At 36.8% G+C, this 16,014-nt stretch overlaps 3 protein-coding genes across 4 annotated transcripts; 1 reads left to right on the top strand and 2 right to left on the bottom strand.

The window, feature by feature from the left end:
- Nucleotides 1-1,151: 1,151 nt before the first annotated feature.
- On the bottom strand, nt 1,152-4,854 carry LOC132629877 (APO protein 3, mitochondrial-like). The gene is made up of 3 exons (XM_060345280.1): nt 4,417-4,854; nt 2,339-2,769; nt 1,152-2,164 (listed from the first exon to the last, which is right to left on the bottom strand). The coding sequence occupies exons 1-3, from the start codon at nt 4,776-4,778 to the stop codon at nt 1,755-1,757; spliced, it is 1,203 nt and encodes a 400-aa protein (XP_060201263.1). The 5' UTR covers nt 4,779-4,854; the 3' UTR covers nt 1,152-1,754.
- A 109-nt stretch (nt 4,855-4,963) lies between these two features.
- LOC132629878 (monodehydroascorbate reductase-like) lies at nt 4,964-7,161 on the top strand (the record flags this gene model as incomplete). Its single annotated transcript, XM_060345281.1, has 4 exons — nt 4,964-5,110; nt 5,195-5,320; nt 5,761-5,901; nt 6,584-7,161. Coding segments are annotated over 4 exons (735 nt in total), but the record flags the coding sequence as incomplete, so codon positions are not given.
- A 1,151-nt stretch (nt 7,162-8,312) lies between these two features.
- On the bottom strand, nt 8,313-13,744 carry LOC132629876 (APO protein 3, mitochondrial-like). Of its 2 annotated transcripts, none has more exons than XM_060345277.1 (3): nt 12,311-13,744; nt 9,500-9,930; nt 8,313-9,325 (listed from the first exon to the last, which is right to left on the bottom strand). In XM_060345277.1, exons 1-3 carry the CDS (start codon nt 12,670-12,672, stop codon nt 8,916-8,918), a joined length of 1,203 nt encoding a protein of 400 aa, XP_060201260.1. In that variant the 5' UTR covers nt 12,673-13,744; the 3' UTR covers nt 8,313-8,915. The 2 variants fall into 2 exon arrangements, with proteins under 2 accessions (XP_060201260.1, XP_060201261.1); XM_060345278.1 differs by lacking the exon at nt 12,311-13,744 and adding an exon at nt 11,579-11,920.
- Nucleotides 13,745-16,014: the final 2,270 nt, after the last annotated feature.

Here is a 16,014-nt window from a genome sequence, read left to right as displayed (position 1 = left end):
TTTTGTTATGCTTATTGAATAAAAATACGTAGTTAATCACTTTGGTTACGTTCCAAGTGATTGCTGCTCCCTCCATGCAATTTATGTGGCACTAACTGCTCCCTCCGTGCAATTTATGTGACACTATCTTCTTATTAGTCCATCCAAAAAAGAAAATGACGGAAAAGGTCCAAAAATACTCTTAACCTATTGAAAAAGGCTCATAAATATTCTCCTTCCACCTTTTGGTCTAAAAATATCCTTAAGGTTTGTTTTTGGTTCAAATATACCCCTCAACCTATTGAAAAAGGCTCATAAATACCCTTCTTCCACCTTTTGGTCTAAAAATACCCTTAAGGTTTATTTTTGGCTCAAATATACCCCTCAGATTTTTTAAAATCAGATTTTTTTTTAAATCTGGAATTTTTTAAAAATTCCGTAATTTAAAAATTCCGTAATTGGTCAATAATAAAATTCCATAATTTAAAAAAAAAATCAGATTTTTTAAAAAATTCCGTAATTGGTCAATAAAAATCCAGATTTAAAAAAAAATCTAGATTTAAAAAAAAAAATCCAGATTTAAAAAAAAATTTCCAGATTTTAAAAAAAAAATCCAGTTTTTTTTTTTTAAAATCCGACTTTAAAAAATCTGAGGGGTATATTTGAGCCAAAAACAAACCTTAAGGGTATTTTTAGACCAAAAGGTGGAAGGAGGGTATTTATGAGCCTTTTTCAATAGGTTGAGGGGTATATTTGAGCCAAAAACAAACCTTAAGGGTATTTTTAGACCAAAAGGTGGAAGGAAGGTATTTATGAGCCTTTTTCAATATGTTAGGGGTATTTTTGGACCTTTTCCGAAAAAAAAAAATGACGCCTTTCTACATTTAAATCTAATTTAACTTTACAATTCACATTTTACCCTTAATTGCATGCTTTTATAGACTTCATACCTAGTTAATTATACCACATAAATTGAAAAGGAGGACTAATAAACCAAATATAAGTGAAATGAACTGACACCTTGTTAATACACGTGAACATATTATTTAGTCTTCTTTGATCCATACCTCTCTTAAAGTTTTTTGCATACGGGTTTTGCATATTCTATCCATTGAAAAAGATATAAATTACCATAGCATAAAAATATATATTTAGAAATTGGAAGCGTCAAATCCATTTAATGTAAGTTGATTTACGTTTAACACAAAGAGCACTTTTACATATATTCACGACATCCTAAAGGTAAATGTGAAACTATTGTTTACTTTGCATAATTGTAACTACTACACGTTGTCTTAATTCTAAAGGCAAGAAAAAAGTTGTATTTCAACAAGAAATTGAACTGTTGAAGTTCCAATTGCCAGAATCTATTGTTGTCCTAACAGTAAACGAGCCCTCGCAACAAAATCACAGAATCGATCTCGTGTTGGTTTATCCTCAGCAGCAGCCACCAAACCAATAACCCTTCAGTCTAATCTTGTTTCTCCTCTGCCTCTGCATGTATAACTGTATAACAATGCGGCTTTCACATTACAAGTGAAGCTTAAAACATTAAAAGAAACCACCAACCTCCTCTATGGGATGCTTTCTCATCACCTTCGGAGGTAATCTAATAGATAAATGAACAGTAAATATGTCCCAGCATTAATTTTGAGCTCTCTCCTCTTCATGTTTTGGACTCTAAACAGCCTATTAACTTTTTGCCATAAGGTACGAGCACATCTCTGCCAGGAACTCAAATAATCTACAAATATATAGGCCAGCATCTCATAGCTTTATACTACCAATTTTTCTTCATCTAGTCCAGGAACTGCAACATCTTCCCTCATCATGCAATGGTAATCATCTCCGACCTGTGCTCCAGCTTGATTAAACAGTTCAACGACCGCAGGTAACTTTCCATAATACCTCTTCAAAGAATCAACCAAAAGGTCACCAGCATGCGGGTTTCGGACATGCCAAACATATACAGTGGAGAGAAGATCATCTATTGTTGCCTCTTGCCAACCATGCTGTCCATCCCTCATCTGGTGCTTGAAGGCTTGACATTGTCTAACCCTATGACCCTTTGGCCCAACTTGCACCTCAGGACAATATCCACATGTTTGAACGGGATACTTTTGCATGAGCTGTATGGCTCCGGTACGCATAATCTCCCAGGCTTCAATTCCTCGCATGGCGAATCCTGGAGAAATGATATCAAACTAGAAGGTTCGTCATACCATCAGAAATAGTAATTCTTTTACATACTTGAAGCTCATGAGAGGAAATTACTTGGGATGTATTTCAACATAGGAAAATCCAAATTGAAAACGGCAACAATTATAAGAGAAAAAACTGTAGTAACATAAAGACGAACCTTTTATGTCATCATAGTGTAAATTCAAATATTTTCCATCTCCACTGAGTTTCTTCATAGTTTCCTTAGACTTAGAAGTTTCTATGTCCTTCCAGGACAAATCATCCTTTGGAAACCTCTTCTCAAAATCTAAGAGTTTTCCAGCAACCCGGTAAATGGGGAACTTCCTTCTTCGGGTTGGGTATTCAGGTAAATCCACACCAGCCTGAATGCACAATTCCACGAGGGCTGGGATGCGATCAACTTCAAGTCGCTCATTATGTGAAACAGCTCTTCCCAACCTGTCATAGAGATGAAAAGATTCTACAACAGGTACTATATGCTCTGCATCCCCTCTTTGCCATGTATGCTCTTTGTTCTTCTGACTGCCGCTAACATCGCAAGTTCTAATCTTATGTGGTGGATGACCGACATGAACTTCGCTACAGAAGCTGCACAAAAGCATAGAGATCACAACATAGTCATGCATGCCTCACTTTTTGAACAATTGAATTTCATAGTGAGTAGCTGAGAATGTTCCATCTATTACGCTCTATTTTCAAGTCTATTTCATTTCAGTACTTACAATTTGTCAATACAAATTACTTCATTATTTCAACTTCAACTTGAAATCTTATTTGCAAATTACTTAACTATGTGGTTCATTATAATATACTTCAACTTAAAATAGAGAATTTGAAGTTGAGACTATTTGTGAAGTATAACAGTTGGTGGTTTTTACTTTTCACTCACAAAATTCTTTCACTATAAAATGAATATCACATTTGACTATTATTAATCTAATTCTCAATCTACCACAAAGATATGCTCTGCTAGATAAGCTTAGCAGCTAAAATTTGGCATATTTTCTCCGGCTTAAATTTGATTAGTTGCACGAAATTTGGCCAAATGCAAGTTTTGGATGCAAAAATGAATCTCTCTCCGCAAAAATAAATAGGAATTTCCTCCGAAATCCTGGAAACACAAGCTAATAATTGACTTCCGGAAGCTAAGACCTGATGAGCAACTGGCATTAGCTCTTTAACTAATAGCCCATTTTCCGGTGGCCTTAGTGCAACTTCACGTACCACACTTCTCTCTTGCTTGTCCAGCCTTTCAATTTTCCCTTGTTTGGTTGGTCAAAATATTTTGGAGAATATTTTCTCTACGAAAACAAGTTTTTTAAAAATGAGGAAAATGACTTCCTTAATAGAAGTAGGGAAAGCAAGTTCCATAAATGCCATTCCAAGTTCATTGTCTCCTCCCCGCCCACCCAACGCCACCAACCCCCACCCCTTGACCTTCCCCCGCCACCCCCGAACCCCCACTCCCCACCCTACCCCACCCCTATTGTTTTTTGCTAGATCACATATAAATGCTTTTGGGATAATATTTTTTGCTTACTTACCACACACTAGAAAATAAGTAAAAAAACTCACTTGTTTTCCAAGAAAACATTTTCCTTCACACCAAACACATCCTGAATATTCAGCATATTTTCTCCATGCTTCTGTTCTAATGATTAGTTGCAAGAAAGTTGGCTTAAATTGCAAGATTTGGATGCAAAATGAATCTTACCTGCGAAAATAAATAGGAATTTCCTCCGAACTCCTGGAAACACAAGCTAATAATTGACTTCTGGAAGCTAAGACCTGATGAGCAATTGGGATTAGCTCTTTAACTAATAGCCCATTTTCAGGTGGTTTAAGTGCAACTTCACTTACCACCCTTCTCTCTTGCTTGTCTAATCTTGCTCTCCGCTTAAGCTCATTAATACTCGTCACACATGATTTTTTTTCAGCCCTTTTTAGCTTTCTCCCCACCCTCCCAACGCTCCAACCCCCACCCCTTGACCATCCCATCCCCGAACCCCCACTCCCACCCCATCCCAACCCCATAGTGTTTTGCTAGATTACATATAAATGTTTTTAGAATAATATTTTCTTGCTTACTTACCAAACACTAGAAATCATTTTCTTTCATACCAAACACACCCTTAGCTAAAGATTCAGCATATTTTCTTCATGCTTCTGTTCTGATGATTAGTTGCAAGAAAGTTGGCTTAAATTGCAAGATTTGGACTTCAAAATGAATCTTACCTGCAAAAGTATATTGGAATTTCCTCGGAAATTCTCGAAACACAAGCTAATAACTGACTTCTGGAAGCTAAGACCTGATGAGCAACTGGGATTAGCTCTTTAACTAATAGCCCATTTTCAGGTGGCCTTAATGCAACTTCACGTACCACCTTTCTCTCTTCCTTCTCCACTCTTCCTCTCCGCTTAAGCTCATTAATATTCGTCACCCATGGCTTTTTTTCAGCCCTTTTCAGCTTTCTAGGTAGCGCTTCCAATGCTGTTGCACTTGAATACAATAGACCAACATTGCCTAGCTCCTTTATAGTGGATAATATTGCGTTGCCACGAAGATTTAAGGCTGACCCAACTAACCTATGAAACATTCCGTCGGGCTAAATAATGTGAACAACAACAACAACAACAATGAAAAATCCAGTGTAATCTCACGGGTGGGGTCTGGGGAGTAAATTGCTTCTAATCCCGCACTGCATGCATAACAGGAAACGTTAAACTGGTTCATGATAGTCAATTATGGAGAAATATATTGTCCTGCTTTACTGTATTCTAATCTTACTGTAATCCTTATGCTTTTGCAGTGCCTCGGCTTTTCACAGAGGGCATAGCTGCATTCTATGAAGGTTATTATAAAAACAAGGGAGTCAATATCATCAAGGGTACAGTGGCTGTTGGGTTTGATACACATCCAAATGGAGAGGTTTTTCTCAAGACTGCACCATTTTGAGAAATCTTGTGGAGCTTTAGAGCATTACCTCACAGCATTCTTGTTTCCAATTTGCAGGTGAAGGAAGTCAAACTTAAAGATGGGAGAGTTCTGGAAGCCGACCTAGTAGTCGTAGGAGTCGGAGCAAAACCACTCACGACGCTATTCAAAGGCCAAGTTGAAGAGGAGAAGGGAGGAATTAAGGTGTGTGTTCACCGTTCAGTACTCATCCTTCTAATAAGTTCTGACTTGCATGCTTTTCGATAATTTTATCATATTCATGGTTAAATCATTAAATATTTCTGCATAATGGACCAAAAATATTTAAATAGTTCAGTATAAGCTTCAAAAGTAATTGAGAGCAACTGAGTGATTCATTGAAGGAATAGATCAATGGATTCCAGAAATTCTGGTGCTGCTTCAGGCAACACAAAGAAATGAAGCAATCATGCATGAGAAATTGGATCAAATAGTGGAAATCCTTGAACTTGTAGATAAGGAAACAGCATAGTTTTCTTGTCGAACCAAAGCTGTGTGCTCGTCGAGCTATAAGCTGTTTGTTTATATCAGAATTAATGCATTATGTCATGTTCCATTCGAACTTACTGAACTGCAGTACTTATGCTGAGGCTTCTATTTTGCAGACAGATGCGTTCTTCAAAACAAGTGTACCCAATGTGTACGCTGTGGGTGATGTTGCGACTTTTCCTATGAAAATGTATGGTGATATTAGAAGAGTTGAACATGTTGATCATTCTCGCAAATCTGCTGAGCAAGCTGTCAAGGTATGTGACAGCTCCCTGATGCTTTCCAATGTTAATGGAAGTGCTATATTATCATCCTACGTATAATATGTTATTCTTTACTGGGCAACTATGAGTCGATGACTCAACTCTTATGACATAAACTGGATGTTTGAAGCTCACTGCACGTGTAGATTAGGGTGTTCAAATACTGAAAAACTCTCCTGTGTATATTTTTTATAGAATGAGTACAAATATGTGAAGTACAACCTTAAATTACACTCAACACCGGTCGTCCTTTTCAAGGTTTATACTGTCCAAGTATTCTTGAGTTCTGCAGATCTTTTTCCCGTATTTTGCTTCCACTGTGTGACTTCTTAGAACAGATTTCTGCAATGTGCCAGTGTCTTTCGACTCTGTCAATCACCTTTTCTTATGAAGTAAAATTATTAATGTTACTACTCTGTATCAAATAGTGGTAATCTTTGAACTTGTTGATAAGGAAACGTGCATTGGTTTTCCTTGTCGAGCTAAAAGCTGTCTGTTCTTGTCTCTATCAGAATTACAGTGCATTACCTCATATTCCATTTTGAATTTCGGCTGTGTGCTAGTGTCTTTCTACTCTGTCAATCAACTCAGTCAAATGTAGTCACAACTTACAATTCCCGAACTTCATGTTTTCTATGAAGGAAAAATATTAATGTTTTGTATGTTTATTGTGCAGGCAATTTTTGCCGGTGAGCAAGGGAAGTCTGTCGATGAATATGACTACCTTCCATATTTCTACTCCCGTGCTTTCGATTTGTCTTGGCAATTCTATGGTGACAACGTAGGAGAAACAGTCCTCTTTGGTGATGCTGATCCCAACTCTGCAACTCACAAGTTTGGAACATACTGGATCAAAGACGGAAAGATCGTTGGTGCATTCCTTGAGAGCGGTTCTCCTGAAGAGAACAAGGCAATTGCTAAAGTTGCAAAAGTTCAACCCGTTGCTAGCTTGGATCAATTGGCACAGGAGGGCCTCAGCTTTGCTTCAAAGATCTAATTGCTACATATATTGGATTTAAAACAGCCCTTTGAAGTTTCTGCTTCTATACAATGTTGTTGTCGTTTGACATTTTTACGTGGCTGGTTGATTGGTTAAATATGATACTTCTTTATCTGAGTTTAGTTGCAGAAGATTACCCTTGTAAGGCATATACATATACCTTAAGGAGTGACATCTCTGTAAATAACGGAATGTTGGATGCTATGGTTTGTGCGATACTCTTGCCCAGAAAATATGAGCATCTATTTGCTTGATTTTGTTATGCTTATTGAATAAAAATACGTAGTTAATCACTTTGGTTACGTTCCAAGTGATTGCTGCTCCCTCCATGCAATTTATGTGGCACTAACTGCTCCCTCCGTGCAATTTATGTGACACTATCTTCTTATTAGTCCATCCAAAAAAGAAAATGACGGAAAAGGTCCAAAAATACTCTTAACCTATTGAAAAAGGCTCATAAATATTCTCCTTCCACCTTTTGGTCTAAAAATATCCTTAAGGTTTGTTTTTGGTTCAAATATACCCCTCAACCTATTGAAAAAGGCTCATAAATACCCTTCTTCCACCTTTTGGTCTAAAAATACCCTTAAGGTTTATTTTTGGCTCAAATATACCCCTCAGATTTTTTAAAATCAGATTTTTTTTTAAATCTGGAATTTTTTAAAAATTCCGTAATTTAAAAATTCCGTAATTGGTCAATAATAAAATTCCATAATTTAAAAAAAAAATCAGATTTTTTAAAAAATTCCGTAATTGGTCAATAAAAATCCAGATTTAAAAAAAAATCTAGATTTAAAAAAAAAAATCCAGATTTAAAAAAAAATTTCCAGATTTTAAAAAAAAAATCCAGTTTTTTTTTTTTAAAATCCGACTTTAAAAAATCTGAGGGGTATATTTGAGCCAAAAACAAACCTTAAGGGTATTTTTAGACCAAAAGGTGGAAGGAGGGTATTTATGAGCCTTTTTCAATAGGTTGAGGGGTATATTTGAGCCAAAAACAAACCTTAAGGGTATTTTTAGACCAAAAGGTGGAAGGAAGGTATTTATGAGCCTTTTTCAATATGTTAGGGGTATTTTTGGACCTTTTCCGAAAAAAAAAAATGACGCCTTTCTACATTTAAATCTAATTTAACTTTACAATTCACATTTTACCCTTAATTGCATGCTTTTATAGACTTCATACCTAGTTAATTATACCACATAAATTGAAAAGGAGGACTAATAAACCAAATATAAGTGAAATGAACTGACACCTTGTTAATACACGTGAACATATTATTTAGTCTTCTTTGATCCATACCTCTCTTAAAGTTTTTTGCATACGGGTTTTGCATATTCTATCCATTGAAAAAGATATAAATTACCATAGCATAAAAATATATATTTAGAAATTGGAAGCGTCAAATCCATTTAATGTAAGTTGATTTACGTTTAACACAAAGAGCACTTTTACATATATTCACGACATCCTAAAGGTAAATGTGAAACTATTGTTTACTTTGCATAATTGTAACTACTACACGTTGTCTTAATTCTAAAGGCAAGAAAAAAGTTGTATTTCAACAAGAAATTGAACTGTTGAAGTTCCAATTGCCAGAATCTATTGTTGTCCTAACAGTAAACGAGCCCTCGCAACAAAATCACAGAATCGATCTCGTGTTGGTTTATCCTCAGCAGCAGCCACCAAACCAATAACCCTTCAGTCTAATCTTGTTTCTCCTCTGCCTCTGCATGTATAACTGTATAACAATGCGGCTTTCACATTACAAGTGAAGCTTAAAACATTAAAAGAAACCACCAACCTCCTCTATGGGATGCTTTCTCATCACCTTCGGAGGTAATCTAATAGATAAATGAACAGTAAATATGTCCCAGCATTAATTTTGAGCTCTCTCCTCTTCATGTTTTGGACTCTAAACAGCCTATTAACTTTTTGCCATAAGGTACGAGCACATCTCTGCCAGGAACTCAAATAATCTACAAATATATAGGCCAGCATCTCATAGCTTTATACTACCAATTTTTCTTCATCTAGTCCAGGAACTGCAACATCTTCCCTCATCATGCAATGGTAATCATCTCCGACCTGTGCTCCAGCTTGATTAAACAGTTCAACGACCGCAGGTAACTTTCCATAATACCTCTTCAAAGAATCAACCAAAAGGTCACCAGCATGCGGGTTTCGGACATGCCAAACATATACAGTGGAGAGAAGATCATCTATTGTTGCCTCTTGCCAACCATGCTGTCCATCCCTCATCTGGTGCTTGAAGGCTTGACATTGTCTAACCCTATGACCCTTTGGCCCAACTTGCACCTCAGGACAATATCCACATGTTTGAACGGGATACTTTTGCATGAGCTGTATGGCTCCGGTACGCATAATCTCCCAGGCTTCAATTCCTCGCATGGCGAATCCTGGAGAAATGATATCAAACTAGAAGGTTCGTCATACCATCAGAAATAGTAATTCTTTTACATACTTGAAGCTCATGAGAGGAAATTACTTGGGATGTATTTCAACATAGGAAAATCCAAATTGAAAACGGCAACAATTATAAGAGAAAAAACTGTAGTAACATAAAGACGAACCTTTTATGTCATCATAGTGTAAATTCAAATATTTTCCATCTCCACTGAGTTTCTTCATAGTTTCCTTAGACTTAGAAGTTTCTATGTCCTTCCAGGACAAATCATCCTTTGGAAACCTCTTCTCAAAATCTAAGAGTTTTCCAGCAACCCGGTAAATGGGGAACTTCCTTCTTCGGGTTGGGTATTCAGGTAAATCCACACCAGCCTGAATGCACAATTCCACGAGGGCTGGGATGCGATCAACTTCAAGTCGCTCATTATGTGAAACAGCTCTTCCCAACCTGTCATAGAGATGAAAAGATTCTACAACAGGTACTATATGCTCTGCATCCCCTCTTTGCCATGTATGCTCTTTGTTCTTCTGACTGCCGCTAACATCGCAAGTTCTAATCTTATGTGGTGGATGACCGACATGAACTTCGCTACAGAAGCTGCACAAAAGCATAGAGATCACAACATAGTCATGCATGCCTCACTTTTTGAACAATTGAATTTCATAGTGAGTAGCTGAGAATGTTCCATCTATTACGCTCTATTTTCAAGTCTATTTCATTTCAGTACTTACAATTTGTCAATACAAATTACTTCATTATTTCAACTTCAACTTGAAATCTTATTTGCAAATTACTTAACTATGTGGTTCATTATAATATACTTCAACTTAAAATAGAGAATTTGAAGTTGAGACTATTTGTGAAGTATAACAGTTGGTGGTTTTTACTTTTCACTCACAAAATTCTTTCACTATAAAATGAATATCACATTTGACTATTATTAATCTAATTCTCAATCTACCACAAAGATATGCTCTGCTAGATAAGCTTAGCAGCTAAAATTTGGCATATTTTCTCCGGCTTAAATTTGATTAGTTGCACGAAATTTGGCCAAATGCAAGTTTTGGATGCAAAAATGAATCTCTCTCTGCAAAAATAAATAGGAATTTCCTCCGAAATCCTGGAAACACAAGCTAATAATTGACTTCCGGAAGCTAAGACCTGATGAGCAACTGGCATTAGCTCTTTAACTAATAGCCCATTTTCCGGTGGCCTTAGTGCAACTTCACGTACCACACTTCTCTCTTGCTTGTCCAGCCTTTCAATTTTCCCTTGTTTGGTTGGTCAAAATATTTTGGAGAATATTTTCTCTACGAAAACAAGTTTTTTAAAAATGAGGAAAATGACTTCCTTAATAGAAGTAGGGAAAGCAAGTTCCATAAATGCCATTCCAAGTTCATTGTCTCCTCCCCGCCCACCCAACGCCACCAACCCCCACCCCTTGACCTTCCCCCGCCACCCCCGAACCCCCACTCCCCACCCTACCCCACCCCTATTGTTTTTTGCTAGATCACATATAAATGCTTTTGGGATAATATTTTTTTGCTTACTTACCACACACTAGAAAATAAGTAAAAAAACTCACTTGTTTTCCAAGAAAACATTTTCCTTCACACCAAACACATCCTGAATATTCAGCATATTTTCTCCATGCTTCTGTTCTAATGATTAGTTGCAAGAAAGTTGGCTTAAATTGCAAGATTTGGATGCAAAATGAATCTTACCTGCGAAAATAAATAGGAATTTCCTCCGAACTCCTGGAAACACAAGCTAATAATTGACTTCTGGAAGCTAAGACCTGATGAGCAATTGGGATTAGCTCTTTAACTAATAGCCCATTTTCAGGTGGTTTAAGTGCAACTTCACGTACCACCCTTCTCCCTTGCTTGTCTAATCTTGCTCTCCGCTTAAGCTCATTAATACTCGTCACACATGATTTTTATTCAGCCCTTTTTAGCTTTCTCCCCACCCTCCCAACGCTCCAACCCCCAACCCTTGACCATCCCATCCCCGAACCCCCACTCCCACCCCATCCCAACCCCATAGTGTTTTGCTAGATTACATATAAATGCTTTTAGAATAATATTTTCTTGCTTACTTACCAAACACTAGAAATCATTTTCTTTCATACCAAACACACCCTTAGCTAAAGATTCAGCATATTTTCTTCATGCTTCTGTTCTGATGATTAGTTGCAAGAAAGTTGGCTTAAATTGCAAGATTTGGACTTCAAAATGAATCTTACCTGCAAAAGTATATTGGAATTTCCTCGGAAATTCTCGAAACACAAGCTAATAACTGACTTCTGGAAGCTAAGACCTGATGAGCAACTGGGATTAGCTCTTTAACTAATAGCCCATTTTCAGGTGGCCTTAATGCAACTTCACGTACCACCTTTCTCTCTTGCTTGTCCACTCTTCCTCTCCGTTTAAGCTCATTAATATTCGTCACCCATGGCTTTTTTTCAGCCCTTTTCAGATTTCTTGGCAGCGCTTCCAATGCTGTTGCACTTGAATACAATGGACCAACATTGCCCAGCTCCTTTATAGTGGATATTATTGCACTCCACATTGATTGGCTCCTCCCCACCCTTCAACATACCCCACCCACCCCCAACCCCACCCCTTTATACCCCATCCCCACTACACCCACACACCCACCCCTTTATACCATCCCCACGACACCCACAACCCCACCCCTTTATACCATCCCCACGACACCCACACCCCTATGCCCGAACTCATCTTCTATAGAGTTTGTCTAGATTATATACAAGTACTTTTTGGACGATATTTCCTACTTATTTACCAAATACAAGAAAATAAGTAAGAAAACCACTTATCTTCATACCAAACACACCCTAAAATTCGGAATATTTTCTCCATGCTTCTGTTCTAAAACCTAGGTCCGTTTTACATATGATTAGTTGAAAGAAAGTTAGCTTAAATGCAAGATTTGGAAGCAAAATGAATCTTACCTGCAAAAATAAATAGGAATTTCCTCCGAAATCCTCGAAACACAAGCTAATAACTGACTTCTGGAAGCTAAGACCTGATGAGCAACTGGGATTAACTCTTTAACTAATAGCCCATTTTCAGGTGGCCTTAATGCAACTTCACGTACCACTTTTCTCTCTTCCTTCTCCACTCTTCCTCTCCGTTTAAGCTCATTAATATTCGTCACCCATGGCTTTTTTTCAGCCCTTTTCAGCTTTCTTGGTAGCGCTTCCAATGCTGTTGCACTTGAATACAATAGACCAACATTGCCTAGCTCCTTTATAGTGGACAATATTGCGTTGCCACGAAGATTTAAGGCTGACCCAACTAGCCTATGAAACATTCCGTCGGGCTAAATAATGTGAACAACAACAACAACAACAATGAAAAATCCAGTGTAATCTCACGGGTGGGGTCTGGGGAGGGTAGAGGTTACGCAGACCTTATAGGTGGGGTTTCAGAAGGTACATATGTTGTTTCTGATAGACTTTCGGATCAAAGAACGATGAAAAAGAGGCAGCAGAGACCACAACAATATAATAAGCTAATCGAGGCTAAAGAAACAACAGGTAGTGATAAACAAGAATAATACTAATACTCTGATAAGGGCTAAATAATGTGAACAACAACAATAAAAAAAACCCCAGTGTAATCTCATGGGTGGGGTCTGGGGAGGGTAGAGGTTACGAAGATCTTATAGGTGGGGTTTCAAAAGGTAGATATGTTGTTTCTGATAGACCCACGGATCAAAGAACGATGAAAAAGAGACAGCAGAGACAATACCAAGATAATAAGCTAATCGAGGCTAAAGAAACAACAGGTAATGATAAACAAGAATAATACTAATACTCTGAGAAGGACTAAATAATGTGTGCTACTGAAATTTCTCCAAGTTTATTTTGAATTTTTCAGTTAGGAATTATAACAAACAGTTGATGTGCGGATGGGTTGAGCAGCTTAAGAAAGAATAAAATGGTATGAAACAAGAGAAACCATTATATTAGTGTAAGATTTAAGATCGACCCAACTCGCCTATGAAAACATTTGTTAAGCTAAATAATGTGAAATACTGAAATTTCTCAAAGTTTATTTCTTGAATTCATCAGCTAGGCATTTTAACAAACAGTTGGTGTGCATACTAAAGATTTACAAGTGCTAAGACTAAAGTAAGCGGTTTTTTTTTTTTTTTCAAATAAAAGAGATTATTTTAAATTAAATAATAATAATAAAAAAAAGGACTGACCAAAATTGGTCTATTCTTAGTTCGGTTTATTTAAAAAGTTTGATTGGAGTTTTGACCAAAAAGCTCGGCCTGTTTCTCAAAATATATTTTTAAAGATAAAAATCGACTTAGCTTGGACGGTTATACAAAAAAAATATTTTTTGCAGAGTATTTAAACGACATAGCTCAGTCGATCTTTTATTTTTCCAGCTATTGGCCCAAAAAAAAAAAAACTGATCAAGTTCGATTGGTTTTATTAAAAAAGAAAAAGATTTTGAATCAGAAAGACCGACTTGATCAATATTTCGGTCAGTTTGAAAGTCAATCGGTTTTTTCCGATCGGTTGTGTCGTATTTGTAATAGTAATTTTTGGTAGTCATCCTCAGTTTTAAGCATTTTTTTGCGCGGATTGCCCTTCTTTTGGGTGGTCTTTAAATTTTGCCCCTCATATTTGTGATCTTTAAATTATGCCCCTCATATTGCTGGTCTTTAATTTTTGTCCTTCGCATTGCAACACTGAACGTTCACGCAGAAATCATGAGGTTCTGAGTTCGAACCCCCGCTCAAGCATAAATTAAAAAAGAAAACTGCAAGGCAAGGTTTGGGTCGCGTGTATGCCGGACCCGGCATAAACTTATGAAGGAATTACCAAAGTTATGCCGGACCCGGCATACTCATGCCTTATGGGCAGACTTGGTATAAGTATGTCGGGTCCGGCATAACTTTGGTAATTCCTTCATAAGTTTATGCCGGGTCCGGCATAACTTTGAGATCTCATGTCAACATTTTACAGATTTTTAGTGACATCAAAATGCTCTATTAAAATTCAAGTGATTTTTGTGTCAATGTGGCCTAAAGACTTTCTTTGCTACATTTCCTGTATTGGATATATTATAACTGCTCTTGTTGATATATTATGGGGTAGTGTTAGAAAAGAGTAGTTGTCGTGATTTTGTTCCATTATATCTAAGTCTAGTTTTTCATGAGTATTAACACTATGATAATTGTTGCCAGCATTTGCATAACGATGAGTGGAAGAGGCCACGCACAAAGTTTTTACCATGAAGCCTTTTAGTTCTGTAATAATATTGGAAGGAGGACAATGAAATTCTTCCTAGGTACCCTCATCCGGTGGGGGCATACTTTTAATGGGCAAACTTTTATGCCGGACCAGGCATAAACTTGTGAAGGAATTACCAAAGTTATGCCGGACCCGGCATACTTATGCCAAGTCTGCCCATAAGGCATAAGTATGCCGGGACCGGCATAAGTTCGGTAATTCCTTAACAAGTTTATGCCGTTGGGGGCATACTTTTAATGGGCTAACTTTTATGCCGGATCCGACATAAACTTGTGAAGGAATTACCAAAGTTATGCCGGACCCGGCATACTTATGCCAAGTCTGCCCATAAGGCAATGCCGGGTCCAGCATAACTTTGATAATTCCTTCACAAGTGTATGCCGGTTGGGGCATAGCGAATTTAAACTCTGTCTTGCGATTTTTTTTTTAAATTTTGACTGTGTGGGGGTTCGAACCTGGAACCCATGGGGTTTAGCCGAAGGGTAAAACTTAAAGATTTCAAATATGAGGGGCAAAATTTAAAGACCAAGTTTTAAGTCCATTCTTTTAATTGGACCAAAGATGCTCCACTTTATCAAAATTGATGGACTAAAGATACTCAAGATCATATTTAAAGAATCAAAATAGATCTAGTCTCGTAAATAAGGGATAATTTGGCTAGTTTGGTGGGAGGGATTAGAAAAATAATTTTAGTATTAAATCCCACGTAATATACTACTACGAGGTTAGAGCAATTAGATAAAATAATCTCTTTATAGCTAATGCTGCATTTATTGGCCATATTAAAAAAAAACTGATCCCCACATAACTAGGAGCGAATTGAGTGCTTGCACACCCGTTTATTTTAGCAAAAAACTCATATGTAGTGAGATTAGTGTCTTTTTATGTGACAATTTCACAAAAGTTTCAATAAATATTAAATTTAATATATAATTTTAAAAGTATAATAAGTCTAATATTAAAATCTGGTCGAATTCATCAAGCTAAAATGTCAGATCAACTTCTGACATGGCTTTATGCCATGTTTGTTTGACAGTATTAAGCAATACATATATTTCTTTATGCTAAAATCTATGTCATTATTTTATACGAAACATACGAAATAAAAGCTTGCCTTTACTAAGGCACCAGATTGGTTGAACCTACATTAGCTAACACAAAGATCATGAAATTAAATTCCATTCACAAAAAAAAAAAAAAAAAAAAAAAAAACAACAACAACAACAAATCGCACATAAAGGAAGCAATGTATTATAATCCCACATAGCTAACGTGCGATAAAACCATCCCTAACTATATATGGACTTATTTACACAAATGGATCACATCAAAACCAACTACAAGTAATTAATATTCTTAATTATGGTAAAAATCATCTAAAC

The sequence above is a fragment of the Lycium barbarum genome, chromosome 3 (genome assembly GCF_019175385.1).
Source record: "Lycium barbarum isolate Lr01 chromosome 3, ASM1917538v2, whole genome shotgun sequence".
NCBI classification, from domain to species: domain Eukaryota; kingdom Viridiplantae; phylum Streptophyta; class Magnoliopsida; order Solanales; family Solanaceae; genus Lycium; species Lycium barbarum.
The sequence above is the reverse complement of the archived record's forward strand: the minus strand, read 5'-3'. Positions and strand labels throughout refer to the sequence as shown.